The sequence below is a fragment of the Rhinolophus sinicus genome, linkage group LG15 (genome assembly GCF_036562045.2).
Source record: "Rhinolophus sinicus isolate RSC01 linkage group LG15, ASM3656204v1, whole genome shotgun sequence".
NCBI lineage: Eukaryota > Metazoa > Chordata > Mammalia > Chiroptera > Rhinolophidae > Rhinolophus > Rhinolophus sinicus.
Window position 1 is genome coordinate 793132 of NC_133764.1, and position 19855 is coordinate 812986.

A 19855-nucleotide genomic window follows, 5' to 3' on the forward strand; every position below is an offset into this window, starting at 1 on the left:
TGCCCCACCAGTCTCACCTCCCTCCTGCGGCCCACTTCCCGTGCAGCTGCCGTGGAGGCCACGGCGGCGGCCACGGCAGCGGCACGACCCCTGCCCGGCTCGGCGGGCAGCTGCAGGAAGTCGGGGGCAGCCGCGGGCTGCACCAGTTCGGAAGGGAAGCGTCCCACGCGCCCGTGGATGGTCCCGAACCTCCAGCCTAGAGGACGGGGAAGGGGTCTGAGGCAAAAAGGAGTGTCTCCTCTTGGAACTAAGGGGCCTTCTAGGGATAGTTAGCTTGGCCCCTCCTTCCTGGGAGCCTATTTACAGATGAGGAAACTGGAGGCTCTGGGAAGGCAACGGATTCCCTCAGTGGGAGCTGGAGCAGCATGTGTGGCACAGAGAGACTCGCTACAAACATGGAAACACTAATGCCCACAGAGACCCCTCAGCCAGTTTTGTGGGCAGCGGGCTGGGCTGGATGGCCACCAGAACTCACTAGCAGACCCGGCCAGGGCAGACGCCTTTGGGGCACTGGGAAACCCCAATCATGCATCTGCGGTGTGAGTGCATGAAACCAGGATGAGCTGTTTGGGGTTTCCAGGTTTTGGAGTCTGGACGCAGGACTCCTGGGTACCCACCGAAGTCTGGGCCTCTCGGGCGCAGCTCCTCCAGGTACACGACCTTCTTGCGGACGACACAGCCGGCACTGTAGCCTATGGCCCAAGCTTCTGTCAGCACCCGCCAGGGAGGCCCCCTCGCCCAGCCTCCCCCCCCACCCCCCCCACCCCCGCAAGGCAGCTGACCCATCCGAGGTGGATCCAGGGGCTGCAGGTGGATGATGTCACCCTTGTGGAAGGCCAGCAGGGAGGGGTCCTCAGGCAGGAAATTCCTCACGGCAACCACGTAGTCAGAGTCCTGCGACAGCCAGGCAGGGGGAGGGGTCACAGGCCCAGCCCCCTCCTCCCAGGGGCCACTCCCCTGCCCCTCACATCCACAGGCGTTCCTCCCCAGTCATCAGGGAACCTTTTCTAGGTGAAAGAGGGTAGGGCATTCCAGACAGAAGGGATGGCTTTGCAGAGGGCTAGAGGCCTGAGTCTGAGGAACGCAGGTGCATGTCTTACCCTCCATCCCTTCCCAAAGCTGCCCCACTGAGGCCAGCTGCTGAGCCTGAGGCAGAGATGACCTGCTCTTAGCCTGGGGGATGCCCAGTCTGGAGGGAAGGGGGGGTGGACACTGCCATTGCAGTAAGCAGTGCTGGGCAGTACAGTCACTGCAGGAGGGTGCGGGATGCAATTGCCGTGCGACTCAGAGCAGCTGAGGGGGTAAGAAAAGGTTTTTGAAGGAGTAGGCAAGAGGCAAAAGGGCATCGCAGCTGGAAGGCACAGCCTGTGCAAAGGCCTGAAGGCCTACAAAAGTCGATGGACACAGCTACTGCCCCCCGGCCCCTCCCCACATACACATCCGTACTCCCCAGGCAGGCGTGGCTGGTACGTATCTGGGGTGGGAGATGCCTGTTCTTAGGCCCTGACCACTGGCGGGGGCCCTCTGACCTTCTTCAGCTCCAGGATGAAGTCGTCCACCAGCGTCTTGACCTGATGAGCTCGGGCTGAGAAGAGGATGACCTTCTCGCTGGCTAAGTTGAATTCCAACATGTTCTGGGAGGGGATGGTCACAAACAGGATGTCTGCAAAGCTGGAGGATGGGATGGTGGCATGAGGGCAGGACCCCGTGACCAGAGGGACACCCTCTACCCCACCCGTCCTGCTCCTTCTGCCCCTGCCGTGTCCCATTCCTGAAGCCCAGCCACACTCAGCTCCATTACACCAGCCCCCCCGCAAGGGCCCAGGAACTTCCCCGGCATTTCCTCCCCTGGTCCCAACGTGGCTCCCGCTCATTGCCTACCACCGACCTTCCAGGTCCTCCCCGCCCTCTGCCATTTATCATTATTGATCTACCTATCATCTATCTATCTATCTATCTATCTATCTATCTATCTATCTATCTGTCATCTATCTATCATCTATCTATTTACCCCTTGATCCAATCTCCCAGGTTTTGCCCACACACATCTATCTTTTTTTCATTGACCAAATTCTCTCCATCTTTCCAAGCAAGGAGCTTTCACCCACCCAGTGAGCCAGGCTCTGCCCCTGTCCTGTGAGACAGACAAATGGGGCTGATGCCAGCCAGGGGCCAGAGGAGTCAGTAAAGTCTCATGCTGCAGCCCCCTGTCCCTTCTGGGCTGGGCTGGCTGTTGGCCACACCGTCGCCCCACTGCAAAGCGCTCTGGGAGGGCAGGGCTGGATTGTGGTCTGCGAGGCAGGATGGCAGAATCCGTTCCTGGCTCGTCTACTTCCTGGTTGTGTGTCCTGAGACAAGCATCCTCTCTCCCTGAACCTGTTTCCCCAGCTCTAAAATGGGCTGGACTAAACAGCTTGGCACAAAGCCTGGCACATTGTAAGTGCTCAATAATTGGCAGTGGAAAGTCAGTGAGGAAATGCTGATGCCAGTCTGTGCCCCAATGCCCAGCTAGTGCCATTCTCACCCGCCTCCCAGTCACCTGTAGGTGCGCAGGACCCGCAGCTGCCCGCCAGCCTCCCTGCTGCCCCTGTCCATCCGCAAGAGTTTGATGCCCGCGTGAGACACAGCTAGGATCTGCACGCCAGTGCCCACGCTGCCCTGCAGTGGGGATGAGGGCATGTGAGGGTCCTCGCGCCCCATCCCTAAAGCCCCTAGGTGGGAGGGGGGCAGCAGGGGCTCAGACCGTGGCGGGGAAGAGGCGGGAGAAGTAGACCTCCCAGCTGTCACGCGCGGTGCTGACCACGGCCCGCTTCACACTCTCCGTCACCAAGGGCCGCTGTGTGTCCAGCTGGTTCTGGGCTAAGGGGAAACCAGGTGGGGTCAGGGCCCTCTCCTCCCTCCCCTGCTGGCCCACATTGCAGGGAGGGAGGCTGACACTCAGCAAGAAGGTACGGGGCCATTGTATTCTCAGTGTCCAGACTGGGAAATGATATCCAGACACAGATGGGATGGGTTAGGGTTGAGGCGGTTAGGCAGAGCTAACCTCAAACTTGTCACCTGGCCATGGGAGAGACCAGCAGCAGAGCAAGGAGATGTCTGGGAGGCAAGTAGGACTAGGCTTATCCCTTCCCTTCCCTCCCACCGTGGTACCAAATAGGGCTTTCATCTTGAGCCTCTCATCCTCGGAGATGCGCAGGCAGGCCTTGGACAGGGTGTCATGCAGGATCTGTGGGAATGAGTGGTGATGCAGGCAGCCCGTGGGCTTCCGGCACCGAGAGCCCAGGCTGGGCTGCTGCAGGACCAGTGGGGGTGGGGTGGGGGTGGGGGGCTCCAAGTACGCAGCAGTGGGGTCATCTCGGTAAACAGAGCCCACTGACGAGGACCCTCTCCTTTCCCCTCACCTCCTCAAGCCATACCGCCCATCCCAGCTCAGTTTCCTAATCTACACAGTGGGACCTGGATTTGCCCTCTGGGCCCTGTCTGGCTCACACGGACTGCGAGTCTGGTTAGCTGGGATTGTGGACTCCTTGACCCCGTCCCTGGGGTGAGGGACGCAGGAGAACAGCTCTCATCCTCAACATCGTCAAGGACCCAACTCCAAGAAGCAGAAGCAGAACCTGCAGACCTCCAGTCTTTGTGCCCACTACCCCACCGAGCACACGGAGGCAGAGAGGGAAGACAGGAAATTACCTGCCGGAACAGGAGGTCTAGTTGTACAGGGTGGCTGTAGCTGTCTTTAGGGTAGAACACCTGTGGGGGCGGGGCTTCAATGAGGACCCTGCAAGCCCCCTCCCCTTGCTTCACACCCTGCCCCACCCTCTAGGTTCCGCCCCGCTGTACACAAGCCGCTGGTCCCCTCCCGAGCTCAGCTCTGCTCAGACCCAGTTCTCCTGGCCCCATCCCTATGACCCGATCCGCGTAGGTCACTGCGCCCCCATTCGGCCCCGCCCCTGGTTCCAGGCACCTCTTTGCGCAGGAAGATGCGCCAGGGGGCGTCCTGGTAGCCGTAGAAGTTAGGGTTGAGGAGGCGGTGTAGCCGCGTCTGCACCGGTTCCTCCGCAGGTTCCAGCGACCTGGAAGGCTGCGCTGGGGGGCGCAGCGAGTTGGAGGGGCATGAGTCAGGGGAGGCAGGGTCGGTCGAGGAGGTGACTGGAGCGACCTCATATTGGGGAAGGGGCTGGGGCAGACTGGTCTCCCTCCCACATCCCTGGCTGCAGACACATCTGATCATGTGGGCGCACGAACACTTATACAGCCCGACGCTTCATGCGATACATACAGAGAGCACCTAGTGTATGCGGGCTAATTCTAGGGGCAGGGGATGCCACCGTAAACAGACACGGCGCCTGCCTGAGTTCAAAGTTTCCTGGCAGGTGTGGGTGGGACAGATTATTGGAAAATGACAAAGCTCAGCGCTAGGAGCTATGGGGTGGAAATAAAACTGGATGATTGAGGAGAGTCTAGGGTGGGGGCTGGTTTGTAAGGGTCCTTCAGTTTGGGCGGTCTGGCAGACCTCTCTGAGGAGGTGACACTTGAGACCTGAATGATAAGAAGGGGCCAGGCATGCGAAGATGAGCGGGCTTGGTGTTCCAGGAACCCTGAGGAACAGTGTGCCAAGGGGACAAGGGGAGGAGACAAGGTTGGGGAGGTGGGCCAGCCATGCGGGGTCTCGTGGGCTCCGGTGAGGAGTGTGGCATGTACCCCAGTAGGGGCCGTTGGAGCGTTTTTGCCAGGGACATATGGGAGCTTCTTTATCTCACTTCAGATGACAGTGGCTGCCATGAGGCAAAGGACGTAGACATCAGAGCTCCCATTGTGATGTCAGGAGGCCTAGATTTAGATCTCTGGTATGACACTTTTGAGCTGTGTGATCTTGAGTAAGTCATTTAACCTCTCTGTGCCTCTGTTTCCCATCTGTAACATCTATAGATACAAATGGTACTGTGTCAAAAGGTTTCAATGAGTCCAGGGTGGGCCTGACCTGAAATCAGGTACTTAAGTGCTGATGCAATTATACAATGTGTACACAGTAGGTTCACACAGGCTCAGGGCACGGACACAGACCAAGACTCACCTGTGCTCACAGACACTCATACACTGGGATGCCTGCTGTCTTGCCCCGCCCTCCCTCTCTCCTGGCCCCTCACCTGGAGTGGGCCCTGTGGATGGCCTCGGTGCGCTGGTCACTGGCTTCACCCGGGCCACGGCCTCTCTGGGTACCTGTCCCCCCCCAAAGAGAGTGCTCAGGGGGTAACGAGTGGGCCCCATGGAGGGGGGCAGCAGCAGGGCCATGGCTTCTAAGGATCCCCTGCAGGCCCCACTTTGTCTTCCCTTCTACCTGGGCCTTACCTGGGTACCAGGTGCTGCTACCGCCTGGCTCATCTGCCCCTTCAGGATCATCAGGGCCTCTTCGTGGGGGTCTGGCCGCTTCACAAACACCCTCCCGCCGTCCTTCCTGGTGGGTTGGACACTGAGTCTCCTCTTCCCAGCCACAAATTCCTACAATAGGGAACCTCTTCCTCCCCCCCCATCATTATAAATGAGAACCCAGAGAGGATCAGAGACTGGCCTGAGGTCACACAGCACAAGCTAGAGTGCAGACTGGGCCTCCGTCTGCCCCGGGGACCATCTGCATAAACAGACTCACTCCCTAAATGTCGCTGAGCACTGAGACCTGGTGAGGAGGCCACCTGTCTGGAGGACCGGTAAGGGGGCAGAGCTGACCTGAGGGCCTCAGACCGCCCTCCGCCCGGTGGCTGCTGGTACTGCCGCACGATGCTCTTGATCTGCTGCGTGGGCTGTGGGAAGTGCTCCGAGTTGAGGGTCGAGTACCGGACCAGCTCTGGGGACGGCGAAGCTGTGGGCAAGGGGTGAGGGTGGGGGACAGGGTGAGGCCATGCTCCCAGTCCTGTGCTGGGAAGCCCCCCTCAGCTGGGACACGACACTCACTGGTTTCTGGAGAAGCCCGGTCCTGAGCTAGAATGGGGGCAGCCACGGGCTTGGTGGGGGGCCGTGGGGCCTTGGCCACAGGGGCTGGGGTCAAGGGTTTTGGTGTGGAGCGCAGGAGCACGGGCTTGGCCGGGGGTCCAGTGCCTGCTAACTTCGGCCGTGCCTCTGGTACTAGGGGTTTCTGTGGAGAGCAGAGTGTGACGTGGGTTTCTTGGGACACAGCAGCTTGCCTTCAGGGTCCCCATGTCTGCCCAGGATGGACTGTAGGGTCGTGGCTCAGAGAGGTGCAGTGATGCTTTGGAGCAGCACAGCACTCACCCGGGCGGGCCAGGCTCACCTCTGGGGGCAAGGGCCTTGGGGCGGGGCTCAGAGGATGATGCTGGAGCGCCATGGCCTGCAGGGTCATCTCTCTGGCCTGGGGAGAGGTGGTGGTGGTGAGCAGGCAGGCCCATGCTCGGGGGACCCCCCGTAGCCTGTCTGGCACTTACCAGAAGCACAGCCTGTTTGTGGATGAAGGCTTGCTGCAGAGCCAACGTGGAGGCATCCAGACCTGGGACTGGGGAGAGCCGGGTCAGAGGGCGTGGATCCCAAGGTGCAGAAGCTGAGGGTAACAGGAATTCCCTACCACGGCCCCGCAAGTCATCTCACCCCCACCATGCTCATAGCTGCCTCCATTCTGCACGTGAAGGAGCCCAGACAACCAGCGGCAGCCCTGGCCTTGCCCAACCTTGAAACCAACCTGGGGGCAGGCACTGACTCGGCTTTGGCTCTGGAGGTCTCCTGGGGGTGTCTTCGGTGCTGCCTCCACCAGGCTGGCCCCCCCCTTTCATGCGGTAGGCAATGGCTGTTGGCTTCTCCAGGTCCTGGGGGCAGCGGTGGCTCGAGTGACCGCCTCAATGCCGTCCTCCCGAGGTTCCAAGGCAACGGGCACCTGACACCAGCCACCTCCTCCATCCAGGGGCTTCCCACCCGCCAAGTGGCTGCTGCACGCCCAGCCTCTGTCCACGTGCATTCCATTTGGTCCTCCTACAACCGTGCGAGCTCCCAACTCACCCCTCCCTTCACAGAGGCGTAAACTGAGGCTCAGAGAGGGGCTGTGCCCTGCTCAGGGCTGCATATCGTGCCCTGGAGGGGCTCCCGGGAGATCCCAGAGTGAGCAAGGGTGCCTCACTGGCTACCACAGGAGGTGGGCCTGTAGCTGTGGCTCCTTCTAGAGGCAGCTAGTTGCATCTCTAGCTGCAAGGATACCCTCCCTCATCCTCTGCCCCGTCCCCAGCAGACACCCAGGAGTGATGCCACCCGATGGCCCTGGTGTGTATGTGTTGTACCTGCGGTCTGCAAACGCCCCAGCCATCCTTACCGCATCCCCGTAGGACAACACAGGGTCAAAGAGGCTGTCCAGGTAGCAGTCCAGTCCCTTGTGGGGTGCAGTGGGCTCCCCAAGGCTGTCCGAGTCTGGCAGTGGGGGGACACACAAAAGTCAACTTCTGTTCTCTTGCTGTCACCTCCCATAGCCCCCACGCTCCCTCCCCACCAGAGACAGCGGCCACTGCTGTTTGACCTTGGTGGGTCGCTGTCCCTCTCTGGGCCTCAGTCTCCCCATTTGTACCGTCCTCATTGTGGCTGCAGTACCCATCAGAGTCAGCTACTTTGGGCACGTGCCCATGCGGCTGGGGCCTCGTGGGTGCATCGTCGTCCGAGTCCCAGCTGTTCCCAAACACCCTGTGGGGGAGGGGAACATGGAGCAGCTGACTCCCGAAGAGACGGAGAGACAGAGAGACGCATGGCCCTCCCAAACCACTTCCCCATTTCCTCTGCACCCTGGATTTGGGTGACTCCCTTTAGAGGCAGAACCTTTTGGTGAGCCCCACCTCCTTGAGACTTAAATTCAATACAGCCTCTCCCAGCAGCTGGGAGAGGGAGCCTTGTGCTGGGAAAGGCCGTCTGTGTGAGGGGCCCAGGTAGCCACCTACGCTCTTGGGCCTCCCCTGCTGGCCATGGGTCCTTCTGCACCCACAACGAAGTAGGACTTCTGTCGTGGGAAGTCCCTGAGCAGCTCTAGGTCTGACACCAGGTCCAGCACGTAGTCGTGGCCTGCCAGCTCTGCCCACTGGACCCCGTTCTTCATGGCCACTGTCCAGCCTCGCCAGCCTTCTGCCAGTCCCCTGGGGACAGCATGTGAAGAGACAGAAATGAGGGACGGAGCCAAGAGGTACAGCCTAGGAAGACCCCTGGGGTGAGCCAGACCCCAACGTGACCAGAGTGGACCCCGTGGGGCCCTTCAAGGGATCTGGCCTCTTCCCCTCCCTCCCTCCTTCCCATGGGCACAGGGGCGTGCTGGGAAGGGCATTCCAGGAGCCAACCTGTGCCTCAGAATGTCTCCAGCCACCTCTTCCCCGGTGCTCCAGGAGTGCACCGGGCAGGAGAACTGGTCACCTGGGACGACAGCAGGTGCTGGGCTCAGTGTGGGGCATCTGCCGTCAGCCCCGTCCTGCTGCTTCCCCACCTGCTTCCTGCACTTAGGCCTGCCGTTTTCATCCAGGACCCTGGGTCTGCATCTTCTCCCCCGGTCCCCAATCCAGGTCCAGCCCCACAGCTACACGAAGCCCTCTTTCCAGGGCCATATCCAGCAGGTCCTTCTCTAGCTCTAGAACCAGCTCTGGCTTCTCCTGACCCCAGGGCACGCTGGGGCTTGCTGACTCCAGCTGCCCCTCCACGAGGGAGGGAGGGAGAAAAGGCAGTACACAGTGGGACAGGGTGGCTCACCGTTGAAGCAGCCCACATCCAGCGCCATGCCAGCCCTCTCCTGGGTTGCTATCCATTCGAGCTGGGTTGGAGGGAAGGTGCGGGCAGCCCCAGGGCCCTGCTGTTGGGCCCGGCTCATGGCCTGCATGAGGCGATGTTGACACACGGCCTGGAAGCCATTCCGCCCGTAATCAGACACAAACCTAGTAGGTAGGAGTTGGAGCCAGGATGACGGCTAGCTCAGGGTGGGGGAAGGTTCTGAGGCTAGTTTAAGGGAGGCCCAGGCCAGCCCAGAGCTTTAGGTAAGGCTGAAAAAGCGCCCGAGTTCTGAGGCCAGGCTACAAAGGAACTCAGACGAGCCTAGCGGTCCAGGGCTAAACTGAAAGGGTCCCAAGCTAGCCCAGAAGTATTTCAAGGCCGCGTGAAGCATGACGCTCCCAGGATAGGCCAAAGAGGTTCCAGGCTGGCCCACCTAAGCTTGTTGGAGCAGAACGTCATTGGCAGAGTGGGGTCTGCAACACGGTGTGAATACGAGCCTGGACTCTGGAGGACTGCCCTCCATTCTTTTACCAGGCAACCAGAGTGCTTATCTGCCCTCTCCGAGCCTGCCACCAAGTTCTCAGCTATACAAGAGAGGGCTGTGAGGCTTCAACGTGACCCAGGACCAGTAAGCCTGATCCCTGCCAGTGGCAGGCTCTCCTCACGCCTGGCTCCCTGTCCCCCTCCCAACTACGGGGGGCCTGGCCAGGAGCAGCAGTGGAGCAGGCCCACGGTGGCTACCAGAGGGAACCTAGAGCTGTGCCCACAGGAACCCCTGGACAGGCAGGTAGGCCGACCCTACTGCCATAGATTCACAGGACTGGCAAGTGAGCTGCCCACCCACTGCATACAGCCTGGGTGAAGCTCAGGCACCCTGTGAGGTGGGGCCTGTCACCGTCCCTCGTTTGTAGGTAAGGAAAGAGGTACAGACGGGCAGCGACTTGCCCGGGGTCACACAGCAGGTAGTTGTCACACGAGGATTCGCACCCAGGGCCTGCCTGAGCTCTTTGCCACAAAGCATCCATCACCCAGCAGAGGGACATCATCATCGTCCTCAGGATGCTAATGACGGCTGTCCTCACATAGCACTGACCATGCCCGTCTCTGTTCTAAGCACTGCACATGTATTTATACATCTAATCCTCACACAGCCTATGGAGTAGGCACTCTTATTATTTTCATTTTAGACTGTGGAAACTGAGGCTCAGCAAGGTTAAGTAACTTGCCCAAGGTCACACAGCTCCAATGGGGTTGAGCTGGGACTTGAACACAAACTGTTAGAGTCTATACTCCTAACTACTCTGCTATACTCCTATGATGTCAATGCCTCAATTCCAAATTCCCCACACGCTGGTCTTGCCTCCTGCTGAGTTCTGGAAGTCCTTTATCCAGTCTCACCCGACTCCTAGGCCCCGCAGTGAGTCCAGTGGAAACAGAGAGCAGCCCCTGGCTGACCTCTGTGCCTGAGCTTCCGCTCAGAGACCTCACTCCTGACCTGACCTTTCGCATGGCACCCTGGGCCTGTGCCTGTGCCAGAGTCACCGTCCTCACCCCAGACCCACCCGGTTCTACTCACTTGAGCAGGTACTTGTTGAGGCGTGAGGAAGGTGCAAAGCCGCTGAGGCAGGCGGCCAGCAAGAGCCAGCCCCGCTCGGCGTTGTGGGCGCTGGGGTTGCGCCACACCTGGTTGGCCAGTTGTGCCAGAATCTCATCCCGCAGTTCGGGCACTGCCAGCCCTTTGTGCACAACGTAGTTCCCGAAGACATTCTCCTGGGTACCATGCAGGTGGGGGTCACCCATGAAACGCAGGATCTGGGCCACAAACACTCTCCTGAGCCTCTCGAAAAGTGGTTTCTGCCAGGTCCCCACCCTCAACATGTCCTTCCCATGTGTCCCCGTCCATAAAAAAGTCCCCCACATTACAATGTAATAGCCATATCCGATGCCGGATGAGCAGCAGTTCATCCAACCATGAGAAAAGTCAAGATGCAACATCCATGTTTTTTCTCTTCTACTCATGAACCTTCCACAGCTCCCATACAGCCTCAGCCCTGCTCTGCACCCCGGCTTCCAGCATGCCCCGCACCTCCTGCTCCACTCAGGCCCCAGAGGAGGCACATTCCTTGGCTCCCTAGGGCTCTTGGGATGAAATCTGAGCTCCCAGGCTGTCAATCAAGGACTCATGCCCCCTCGCCTTTGCTCTCTTGATTCTCTGTTCTAACCACATCAATTTCCTCTTCTCTCTGTGCCTTGCCCTGGCTGGGGGATTCTGACTCCTTGTACCCTAGTTCAAATGCCCCCTCCTCCAGGAAGCCCTCTGGAACCCTGCCCAGGGCTGGATTAGCAGCCTCTGTGCCCTGCTCTGTCCATGCTGCTGCTCACTAGTCAGGCGTGCTCTGCTTTTCTTAGGAAGTTCTGGAGGGAAGGACCTGGGTCTATTCTTGGGTGTCCCTGGAAACCCAGAGAGGGAGCCCCATTGCCAGGGAGAAGGCTGGGAGAAGAAAAGCCCCTAATCCCCAGATTCCAGCCCAGAAAAAAGGCCAGACCCCCACCCCCACCCCCAACGGAAGTCTCTCCTCCAAGGAAGAGGCCTGGGCTTATGGCTTTGGCTAGTGGAGGGTCCAGGAGGCAGGACGAGGGGCCTCGTGGCCTGGCCTTAGGGGCAGCGGCTATATATTCAGAGGTTGTCTGGACAGTCCTGTACCAGCTTGAAGATGCTCATGGCTTCTGCGTGGTGCTCTACTGGCAGCCGCGTGAGGGGCATCCTCAGGGGTACTGTCAGCATCCCAAAGGCAGGTTCCTGCGGGCACAGGGCAGATCCATGGGGACAGAGCTGGGACTGACAGGCACATCTGGAGCCACTGCTCTGTGCCAGGTGGGGGCACAAGAGCCTAGGAGGCAAGGGCTCCTCTCCCCAGTGTGTAGATGGGGAACCTGGGGCTTGGAGAGGGCCAGACACTGGCTTTCAGTGAGCCAGTGGTAGAGACAGTCTAAGCCCCCGTCTGGGCTCTTTCTGGAGGGCAGGAAATTAGAGCAGGGATGACCAGCCGTGGCTCCACTTATTCTGAATTTTCTGAAACATTTCCAGACTGGTTGGCAAACAGTGACTTCACGAGCCCCTGCGGACCCTCCACTGCTACGCAGCCCCGTGTGGAGCTCTCAGACTCCTTATAATCCAGCAACTAAAGGGCTCATACCAGATCCTGCAGGATACAGCCAGGAGCCTGCCCAGGCTGAGGACAGCATCAATTTTAATTGGCCAGTGCCCATTGACCAGGGCCTATGCCAGCCCTTACCTTGAAGTGGCACCGGACAAACTTAGCCATGGGGTAGTTGTTGATATCCAGGGGCAGTGTGACACGGGGCTCAGCCTGGAGCCGGGGAGCCCGCACGGGGGCCACCCGGGGCAGCTGGGCTGGCCTGAGGCCTGTGGAGAGAGGAGGGCATGACGGGCCTAGCTCCCTTGCCCGTGCCCACCCCACCCCACCCCACTGTCCAGTGCTGACATACCTGCCGCTGCTCGCAAGAGCCCAGCCAGCTCTGCTGGGACCTCCAGGTGTCCCACAGCTACCACCTCCCGCTTGCTCAGCTCCTGCAGGGACATTGCATGGTGAGGGGACAGGCCTCTCTTCCTGTCCCCTGCTGCCACCCAGACCCCCGCACCCACCTCCTGCTCCCGGAGCCGCACCTCCTCCACCTGGAGCCTCCGCTCTGCCCTCAGCTGCAGGAGAGCAGATGGTCAAGGCGGAGAACGGCAGGCAGAGGCGATGGCCGGCCGCAGGCCCGGGCAGGCCAAGCCAGCTCACACAAGGTGGCCAGCACAAGAAACAAGGGGTCAGTTTGCCTGATGTCTGGAGATGACTCCCCCACCTCACAGATGAGGGAGGTAGAGGTGTGGCCAGAGAAAGAGAGGAGAAGTGAGAAAGAGCGAGAGCGAGAGAGAGGTAGATGCAGAGGGCAGATGGAGTGACACTGGGGAAAGGGAGGCAGGCACAGAGGATTTCTGGGAAGTAGCTGAGAGACGTGTGACGGAACCCTCTCCCGTTGCTCCACAAAACCTTCAGTAAAAGCCACAGTTTCCCAATGATTTGGGGCTTACATTTGTCTTGCTGGTGTTGGTTTATACGACAGTACGGCAAAACTGGCGTCAAGGTAAGGGCAAAACCATATGCAGTGCTGGTCCAGTTGCCAAATTCTAATCGTACCCCATTACTGAAGACCCCACTGTGAACCCAGCACCAGGCCAAATCCTCCACGTGTAACACTCATTTAACCCTCTCCAACCCCAAGGGGAAGATGGGGAAGCAAGGCAAGAGAGGGGCTGAGGTCACACAGCTAGTGAGTGGCAGAGCGGGGATTCGAACCCAAGACTGTCTCCTCCTAGGAGCTAAGTGCCTCTTCCCCATCCCTGCCGCGCCCTGGACCCAGACGGGCAGGTCTGGCTCCTGGGACAGGGCAAGGGGGAGGCCTGCACCTTGAGGTGACGCCGGTGGCTCATGTACGTGTGCACCAGGGACCGGAACTTCACCATCCTCCTCCTCATCTGCTGATACCGCTGCCTGGGGGTGGAGGGGAAAGCAGTGTCTCGGTGGGAGCTTAGGGGTTGGGGTCACAGGGGAACAAGGATCAGAGATGCCCATGCTAGCTTGGCCTGGGTGCCAGTGCCCACACTTTACTCTGGGACCCTTTGGCACAAACAAAAACTGGAGCTCAGAGGAGGGAAGGACTTAGCTAAGGTCACACAGCAAATTAAGTGTCAGGGCCTGGATTAAACAGCCTGGACCATGTATTTCCCGTCAGGTCAGAGTCCCAGGGTCCTTCTTGGCTGGATGGATTCCCACCCACCAGTCACGAGGGACAGGGGTTGGGACAGACGGACATCCAAAAGCAGAGACGCAGAGAACCTGATCATCCTTCCTGCAGAGGCCCCTACTCTCTGCTTGCATACCCCCAGGGACAGGGAGCTTACTACCCAAGTTCAGGCTTGGCCTCTCCCAAGCCTAGCCATAGGGCCCCAGGGAGTCCTGCCCTATCTGGGCTGCACCTGGCCAGGTAGCCTCGAGCCCGGCTTTGCAGCAGGATGACCTTTCTGCGCAAGGAGCGGAAACGCCGCTGGATGATGTAGCCTCGGAGGCAGCGCTGCAGAGTGAGGGCCGCCATATTCAGGACATGCTCCCGCATGCTCTCCAGCAGCTGGTGAAGGTGTTCTTTAAGGAACAGCTGAGGACAGGAGGCAAGGACTGAGGGAGGGAAGGGCCACGTGACTGGACTGGGGACCCCTCCCTCGCCAGAAGTCCATGGAAACAGAAGAGACAGGGCAGCCTCCTGGAGAGGGTGAAGGATGGGTTGTGTTTGGAGAGGTGGAAGACAGGGGGAAGGTCCGTTAGGCAGGGGAATTGCCTGAGCAAAGGTCTGGAGGTGGAATTAGCGATCCATTTACCAAGCTCAACTGGATCGCCTCTGGGACAGGAAGCTTTAGCTTGGGCATTTCTGATTCCACAGGCTCCAGTTCCGGGGCCCTTGAACTTGGGGCCTCCAGGGACTGAGTGTGGGGTGGCACTCACCTTGCTGATGCCAACGCGGTACATGTTTGGCATGACCGTGCACAGGCGGCTCAGCACCGACACACACATGTCTCCACTCGCGGGCAGGTTGTGCTGGAGGTTCACCAGACAGCGGTACCTGCAGGGGCCCACACTCAGCCTGGGGCTGTGGAGCCTACCCCAGTGGCCCACTAGGTCAGAGTCACCACATCTATCCCCATCTCCAGGAGGCCTGGGTCCCAGCAGTGGCTCTACTCAGTGTCTTCTAATCAGAAAAAGCCACTCCATCCACAACACTACTTCTTGGAGTCAGACAATTGTAAAAATGGTTTCAGTAGAATAAGAAACCTTACTGCCATCTGCTGGAAACGTCATAATAACTATTAAAAAGATTCCTCTTTGGAATCAACACAAAGAACTAGGAAAAAATGTAAAATAATAAGTATATCTGCCATATAACAGCTAGCATGTGGTAGTCTTGTGTAGTGTACAACCTGAGCAACTTCACAGCTCTGTTCTGTCTGGGTTGTGTATTTCTGGGACCATGGGGGGCTGTGTAGGGGTCTGTGGAGCTCAGGACCCATTCAGACTGAGGTACCTGTCGATGAACACCTGGAAAGGCAGCCGCACTGGAAAGCCCTCCTTGCGGATCCGCACCGTCTCCAGCACTCCCGAATAGCGTAACTGTGCCATTACCACATCCGGCTCAAAGAGGCCTGGCTCCTGTGGGGAGGGCCCAACAGGGAGTCTGCACATGGGCCCACCCACGGCAAAGGGCACTATCTACGGCAAACAGTCCCCACAGTAGCCTGGGCCAATGGAGGTCCAGGGAGGCAAAGCCATGTGCCCAAGGTCACACAGCATGGGGAAGAGCATTTGGCTCTCCCAGGGACCTCAGCCACCACATACCTTCTTATGATTGGGCTTCAGGCAGCGCACGAACAAGGGGTTACACCTGGGCAGCGGGGAGGAGGGCAGTGTGAGGCCCCAGAGAAGGAAGGTGGTTATCCCTCAAGGTCATAAGTGAGGCTACGTCCCGCCCACCTGCCACGCCCACCTCTCCATCTTTTCCACCAGATCTAGGAGCGACTGCTGGAACTTAGCTGCCACTGTGTGTGCCTTGTAGAGCCGGGTGACAGAGCTGGTCTTGCCCAGACGCTGAGGGGCAGCCTGCGGGGCATGGCTGGAGAAGAGGTGTGCCACCACCTGGATGGGGGGGGGGGGGTAGCAGGCCCAGGGTAGTGGTCAAGGCACCGAGAGACAGAGACAGGAGAGAGAGAGAGAGAGAGAGAGAGAGAGAGAGAGAACAAAAGGAATCAGCTCCAGGTCAGAGGGACCAGAAAACTAACCGACTGAACCCCTGCCCCCTATGCAAGGCCACTGTCCTCCTGGCTTGCATATGTTTCAAGTCAGGGTGCTTAGCACCTTCCAACGGATCCATCCCGTGGTTGGCATGACTTTTGTCTTCAGTCTGAGGGACACACAGGCACTGACTGTGCCTGGGCCTGAGGTAGCCTATTACACACATGGTCATGAACTCTGGCAATCTCAGGAGGAGGGTGCCCATTTCACAGAGGAGGAAATGGATGCCCTTTTCCTCCCAGAGGAGGAAAAAGAGGCAGGTGGATGAAATATGGGGCGGGATGGAGAACCACTCAATGAGGGGATGGGCTGGGTAGGCGTGGCCATGATGGGCCAGCGGAGAGACAGGGCAATTCACTGGGGCCAGCCAGGGGCGGGGCCGGGAATGGGAGAAAGTACAGAGCAAGACAAAGCTGGGTGGGTATGGGGTTAGGGTCGGGATGGAGCCAGGGCCTGGCTGGGGCTAGGGTGAGCCAGAGGCAGGACCAGGCAGGACCCCATTTCTCGGACTGGGAGAGTGGCCTGTGGGTGGGCTGGGTGCTCAGGGGCAGGGGCAGAGCAGGAGGAGGTCAGGCTTGCTCACCCGTGTCCGGCTCCGAACGAATAGGTCCAGTACGTCCTGCCGCACCTGGTCGTGGTTCTTGTCCAAGAACTTGTGCACCTGAAAGGGTGATGTGGGGCAGCTTGGACTGGACCCCACCCCCGCCCCATGCAGTCCAGGGTAGAGAGCTAACCCACCCCAGCGCCCATCAGCCTGCCTGCTGCCCTCCTCTTCCCTTCCTCCCTACAGCGCTTGGGTGATCTTGGTCCTGTCCTCCAGGCCTGTCTCCCTGTCTGTCCTAGGAGGGACTGCAGCCTTGCCCCTGCTATGGTCCCCTCTCCTCCTGCCCCTCTATCCTCCCACTCCCAGGAGAGGCGGCACTAGCCCCCTTCACACGACCAGTCTGGGTCTCGGTCCCATCCTCAGTGGAGAACATTATCCTGTGCCCATCGTACAAATGAGGCCCCGATGGCAACAGAGGCTTAGAATCCTGGCCTGAGACCACGCCAGGGTAGGAACGTGTCTGAGATAAGTGACGAGAGTGAGCACAGTGCTACAGTATCACTACTGATAATAGCTGCTCTTTATCAAAACCACTGTCAGCCCTAGACTTCTCACACTCACCCATGAGACGGGTACCATTATTATCCCCATTCTCCAGATGAGGAAACTGAGGCTCACAGAGGTTAAAGCGATTTGTCCAAGGTCACACAGCTGAGGATCAGCAGGACCAGAACGGGCATCAGGTGGCAGTGTCTGGAGCCCGTGTTGTGTTTCTACGCCTCCAACAGCCGAGAGCTGTGGCACTGGAGGCCGCGCAGGCCGTCTTGGGTCTCACCTGGTAGGTGACTTTGCCTGCGTAGTGCTTGATGGTGAACTCGGGCAGTGGCATCTTGGGTTTGGAGTAGAGTGGGTTGGCGCCGTGGTGGTAATGGCACTTCTGCAGAAACGTGTGGTCTGTGGCCTGGGGGCAGGTGGGGGTCAGTGGGTGGGCAGGGAGCCTGGGCACCCTGTTCCTGGCCTAGTAGCAAATTCTCCAGCCCTGACTGGTTCCCAGTGAGTACTGGGCAGGAGAACAAGTCACAGCTTCTCCTGGTTGCCCATTGCCCTAGGTGGGGAGGCCCAAGTGGACCTCTGCAGACAAGTGTGTCTGATTAGCTCCCAGTTGCCTCCCCTCCAGCCCAGCAGCCTTTGCACTTTTTAGTCCCACTGCCTAGAACACCCATCCTACCCTTGTGTTTTCCAATCAGAATTTGAGGCTCAACTCCAAGGTCACCTCCTCCAGGAAGCCTTCTATGACTTCCTAGGCTAGTGTAGCTCCTCCTCTGGACACCTGCAGCCCCCTATCCAGCCTCAATCACCCCAGGTTGTGAATGGCATATTGGGTGTCCTGAGGCCCCACCCCCCGGCCAGAGCAGAGAGGAAGGCAGGACTCAGGCCTGATGAGGACATGAGGCTCAGAGACGTTGAGCAACCTGACTAGGCTCACACAGCGCCCATGGCCCACCTGGGGAAAGCAACACTGGTCGTCGAGGATGCGCAGAATGCCATAGGGCTTCAGTGAGATGAGGTTGATGCAAGGCTGATTGTCAGCGAAGGTGATCTCCCGCCAGTTGATCTGTTCGCGGATGTACTCCTCCTGCAGGCAGCAGAAGCTCAGCCTTCTAGCCCTGCCCAGGTCCCACCCACCCGGCCTCCCAGGCTGAATCCTTCTGAAGGGACTTCGCCAGGGGCACCTCTGCTCGCATGCCTCCTAGCACAGGGAGCTCACTCCCTAGCAGGGCAACATAAATGATCTCTGGGCCCTGCTCCTCTCTCCACCTAGGACGGCCCTCCAAGAGGGCTCTTCTCTGGGCTCAGCACCCAAGCACCTTCCCCCCCCAGAACAAAGGCCTTGACATGTGCTGGTCCCCAGCTTACAATGCCTTTCCCTCCATTTGGCCTACTGACAACCTCTGATTTGCCCTTCAAGGACCAGCATATCCCGTCTGTCACCAAAGAGGTCCTCTGGTCAGTGAGGACGGGGTGGGGGTGCACACCTGTTCCTCCTGGAAGATGATCTTATTGAAAAGGTACTGAAGGTTTTCATTTGCATAGTTGATGCACAGCTGCTCGAAACTGTTGAAACTCAGGTCCTGCCGGGCAGGTGGTGAAGCTGAGCCTGGTCCCTCCTTGGCAGCAGCCCCCGCCCACCCCCAACGCCCCAGCTCAGGCTCAGTGCCCCCCACCTTCCATGGCCGCAGCTGCAGAAAGCTGGAGTCCTGACCATAGACCCCCACTCAGAACGCGCTGTGGCTCCCACTACACACCCTGAGCCTGACAGCCTACGTCCCAGTGAGGGGCAGCTTAGGCATTGCTTAAAGGCCCAGGCTCTGGAACCTTCTTCCAGGGTTCCAATGTTTCTAACTATATGACCTTGGACAACCCTTCTGTGCCTGTTTCTCCATCTGTAAAACAGGGATGACAATACCACTTCATAAGGTGCCTGTAAGGATTAGTAAACTCATAAACAAAGTACTTAGAATAGCACCTGGCACATGATAGATGCCGTGAGTCTTAGCTACACTTTACTATGATGATCTTGCTGTGTCTCTCACCACTCTGCCCGTTGTACCCTCAACACAGTAGTTGCTCCCCGTCCCGACTTCCAGCTCCCCAGATGCCACGTCCCGCCACACACTCAGCCTTTGCACACGCCCTTCCCTCCACCTTTCCTAGTTCTTAAGGAATTAGCTCAGGGGTGTCTCTTCCCCTTCTAGAAAGGCTCCCTGATCCCTGCCCGGCGAAGGGCTTTCTCTAGGCTCTTCCAGCACCAGGCTGCCTCTGTCATGGCTCTGACCATATGTGTTTGTCAATGTCTGTCCCCCATTCCCCCCCAGGGCAGGGCCCAGGTCTGGTCCTTTCCAGGGTCCCCTGTGTAGCCCAGCACAGGGTCCGGCACCCAGAGGCCTCAAGGCGTGCCTGTGGGGAGTGAAGGAACCGGTACACGACAAGGGCGTAATAGTAAGGGAGGGAACCCGATAGATAACGGTTGTGCTGCAGGCAGAGACAAAGCCTTCCGTGCCCTGCCCTCAGCCACCCCGGAAGCCCACCTCGAAGCCATAGATGTCCAGGATGGCGATAGACAGTGTGTCCTGACGTGGGGAGACCAGCGCGTTGACCCTGGTGATGAGCCAGCTGAACAGCAGCGCGTACAAGACCTTGGCGATGGCATCCCTGGAGAAGAGGTGGTGTTGGGCTGGGTGGGCACGGTGGGGGCCAGGCATCTGGAGGCTCGGGCAGAGAGGGGTGTGGGCTCACCTGGCATCCACGGCACTTTCCACAGTCAGGGGGCTAAAGATCTTCTCTCGCATTGTCTCCTAGGGAAGGACATGGCCCTGAGTGGCAGTAGGCTGACCACCACCTCCCCCGGGGATTGAGGTGGGTGTGTGTGGTGGGGGGGGGGGCGAGGAGATGGTGTGACTTAGGTACACCTGAGACTTAGGTCTTAGGTACACAGTCGGCCAGGGGTGGAACAGGACAGCCTTGTCCCCTCTTCTGCCTGGCTATGCTGGTAGGGGTGGGGGGTGCCGGTCTCACAGGGAGACAGAGGCATAGCAGACATAACACAATGAGATGAGCCCTGGGAAGGGAGGAAGGGCAGGGACAGCTCCCTGCAGGCGGGAACACCTATGTG

General features: G+C 59.1%; 1 protein-coding gene across 1 annotated transcript in view; it reads right to left on the reverse strand.

Moving 5' to 3' along the window:
• MYO15A (myosin XVA) overlaps positions 1 to 19855 on the reverse strand; it is a 52175-nt gene that overhangs the window by 16254 nt on the left and 16066 nt on the right. Inside the window, exons 13-50 of the mRNA XM_074319956.1 lie at positions 19480 to 19538; positions 19272 to 19395; positions 18219 to 18314; positions 17687 to 17818; positions 17018 to 17143; positions 16222 to 16299; positions 15334 to 15482; positions 15186 to 15231; positions 14875 to 14999; positions 14298 to 14415; positions 13778 to 13953; positions 13208 to 13292; positions 12422 to 12454; positions 12244 to 12325; positions 12030 to 12160; positions 11438 to 11533; positions 10310 to 10545; positions 8716 to 8897; positions 8313 to 8385; positions 7923 to 8114; positions 7511 to 7671; positions 7310 to 7404; positions 6689 to 6812; positions 6438 to 6505; positions 6287 to 6364; positions 5950 to 6130; positions 5725 to 5857; positions 5350 to 5455; positions 5148 to 5220; positions 3965 to 4086; positions 3691 to 3750; positions 3151 to 3226; positions 2744 to 2859; positions 2540 to 2658; positions 1530 to 1671; positions 783 to 894; positions 618 to 692; positions 18 to 196 (exon numbers count right to left, since the gene is read on the reverse strand). Of these exons, the coding sequence (XP_074176057.1) occupies positions 18 to 196; positions 618 to 692; positions 783 to 894; positions 1530 to 1671; positions 2540 to 2658; positions 2744 to 2859; positions 3151 to 3226; positions 3691 to 3750; positions 3965 to 4086; positions 5148 to 5220; positions 5350 to 5455; positions 5725 to 5857; positions 5950 to 6130; positions 6287 to 6364; positions 6438 to 6505; positions 6689 to 6812; positions 7310 to 7404; positions 7511 to 7671; positions 7923 to 8114; positions 8313 to 8385; positions 8716 to 8897; positions 10310 to 10545; positions 11438 to 11533; positions 12030 to 12160; positions 12244 to 12325; positions 12422 to 12454; positions 13208 to 13292; positions 13778 to 13953; positions 14298 to 14415; positions 14875 to 14999; positions 15186 to 15231; positions 15334 to 15482; positions 16222 to 16299; positions 17018 to 17143; positions 17687 to 17818; positions 18219 to 18314; positions 19272 to 19395; positions 19480 to 19538 (4359 nt within the window). The remainder of the gene's footprint in view (positions 1 to 17; positions 197 to 617; positions 693 to 782; positions 895 to 1529; positions 1672 to 2539; positions 2659 to 2743; positions 2860 to 3150; positions 3227 to 3690; positions 3751 to 3964; positions 4087 to 5147; positions 5221 to 5349; positions 5456 to 5724; positions 5858 to 5949; positions 6131 to 6286; positions 6365 to 6437; positions 6506 to 6688; positions 6813 to 7309; positions 7405 to 7510; positions 7672 to 7922; positions 8115 to 8312; positions 8386 to 8715; positions 8898 to 10309; positions 10546 to 11437; positions 11534 to 12029; positions 12161 to 12243; positions 12326 to 12421; positions 12455 to 13207; positions 13293 to 13777; positions 13954 to 14297; positions 14416 to 14874; positions 15000 to 15185; positions 15232 to 15333; positions 15483 to 16221; positions 16300 to 17017; positions 17144 to 17686; positions 17819 to 18218; positions 18315 to 19271; positions 19396 to 19479; positions 19539 to 19855) is intronic.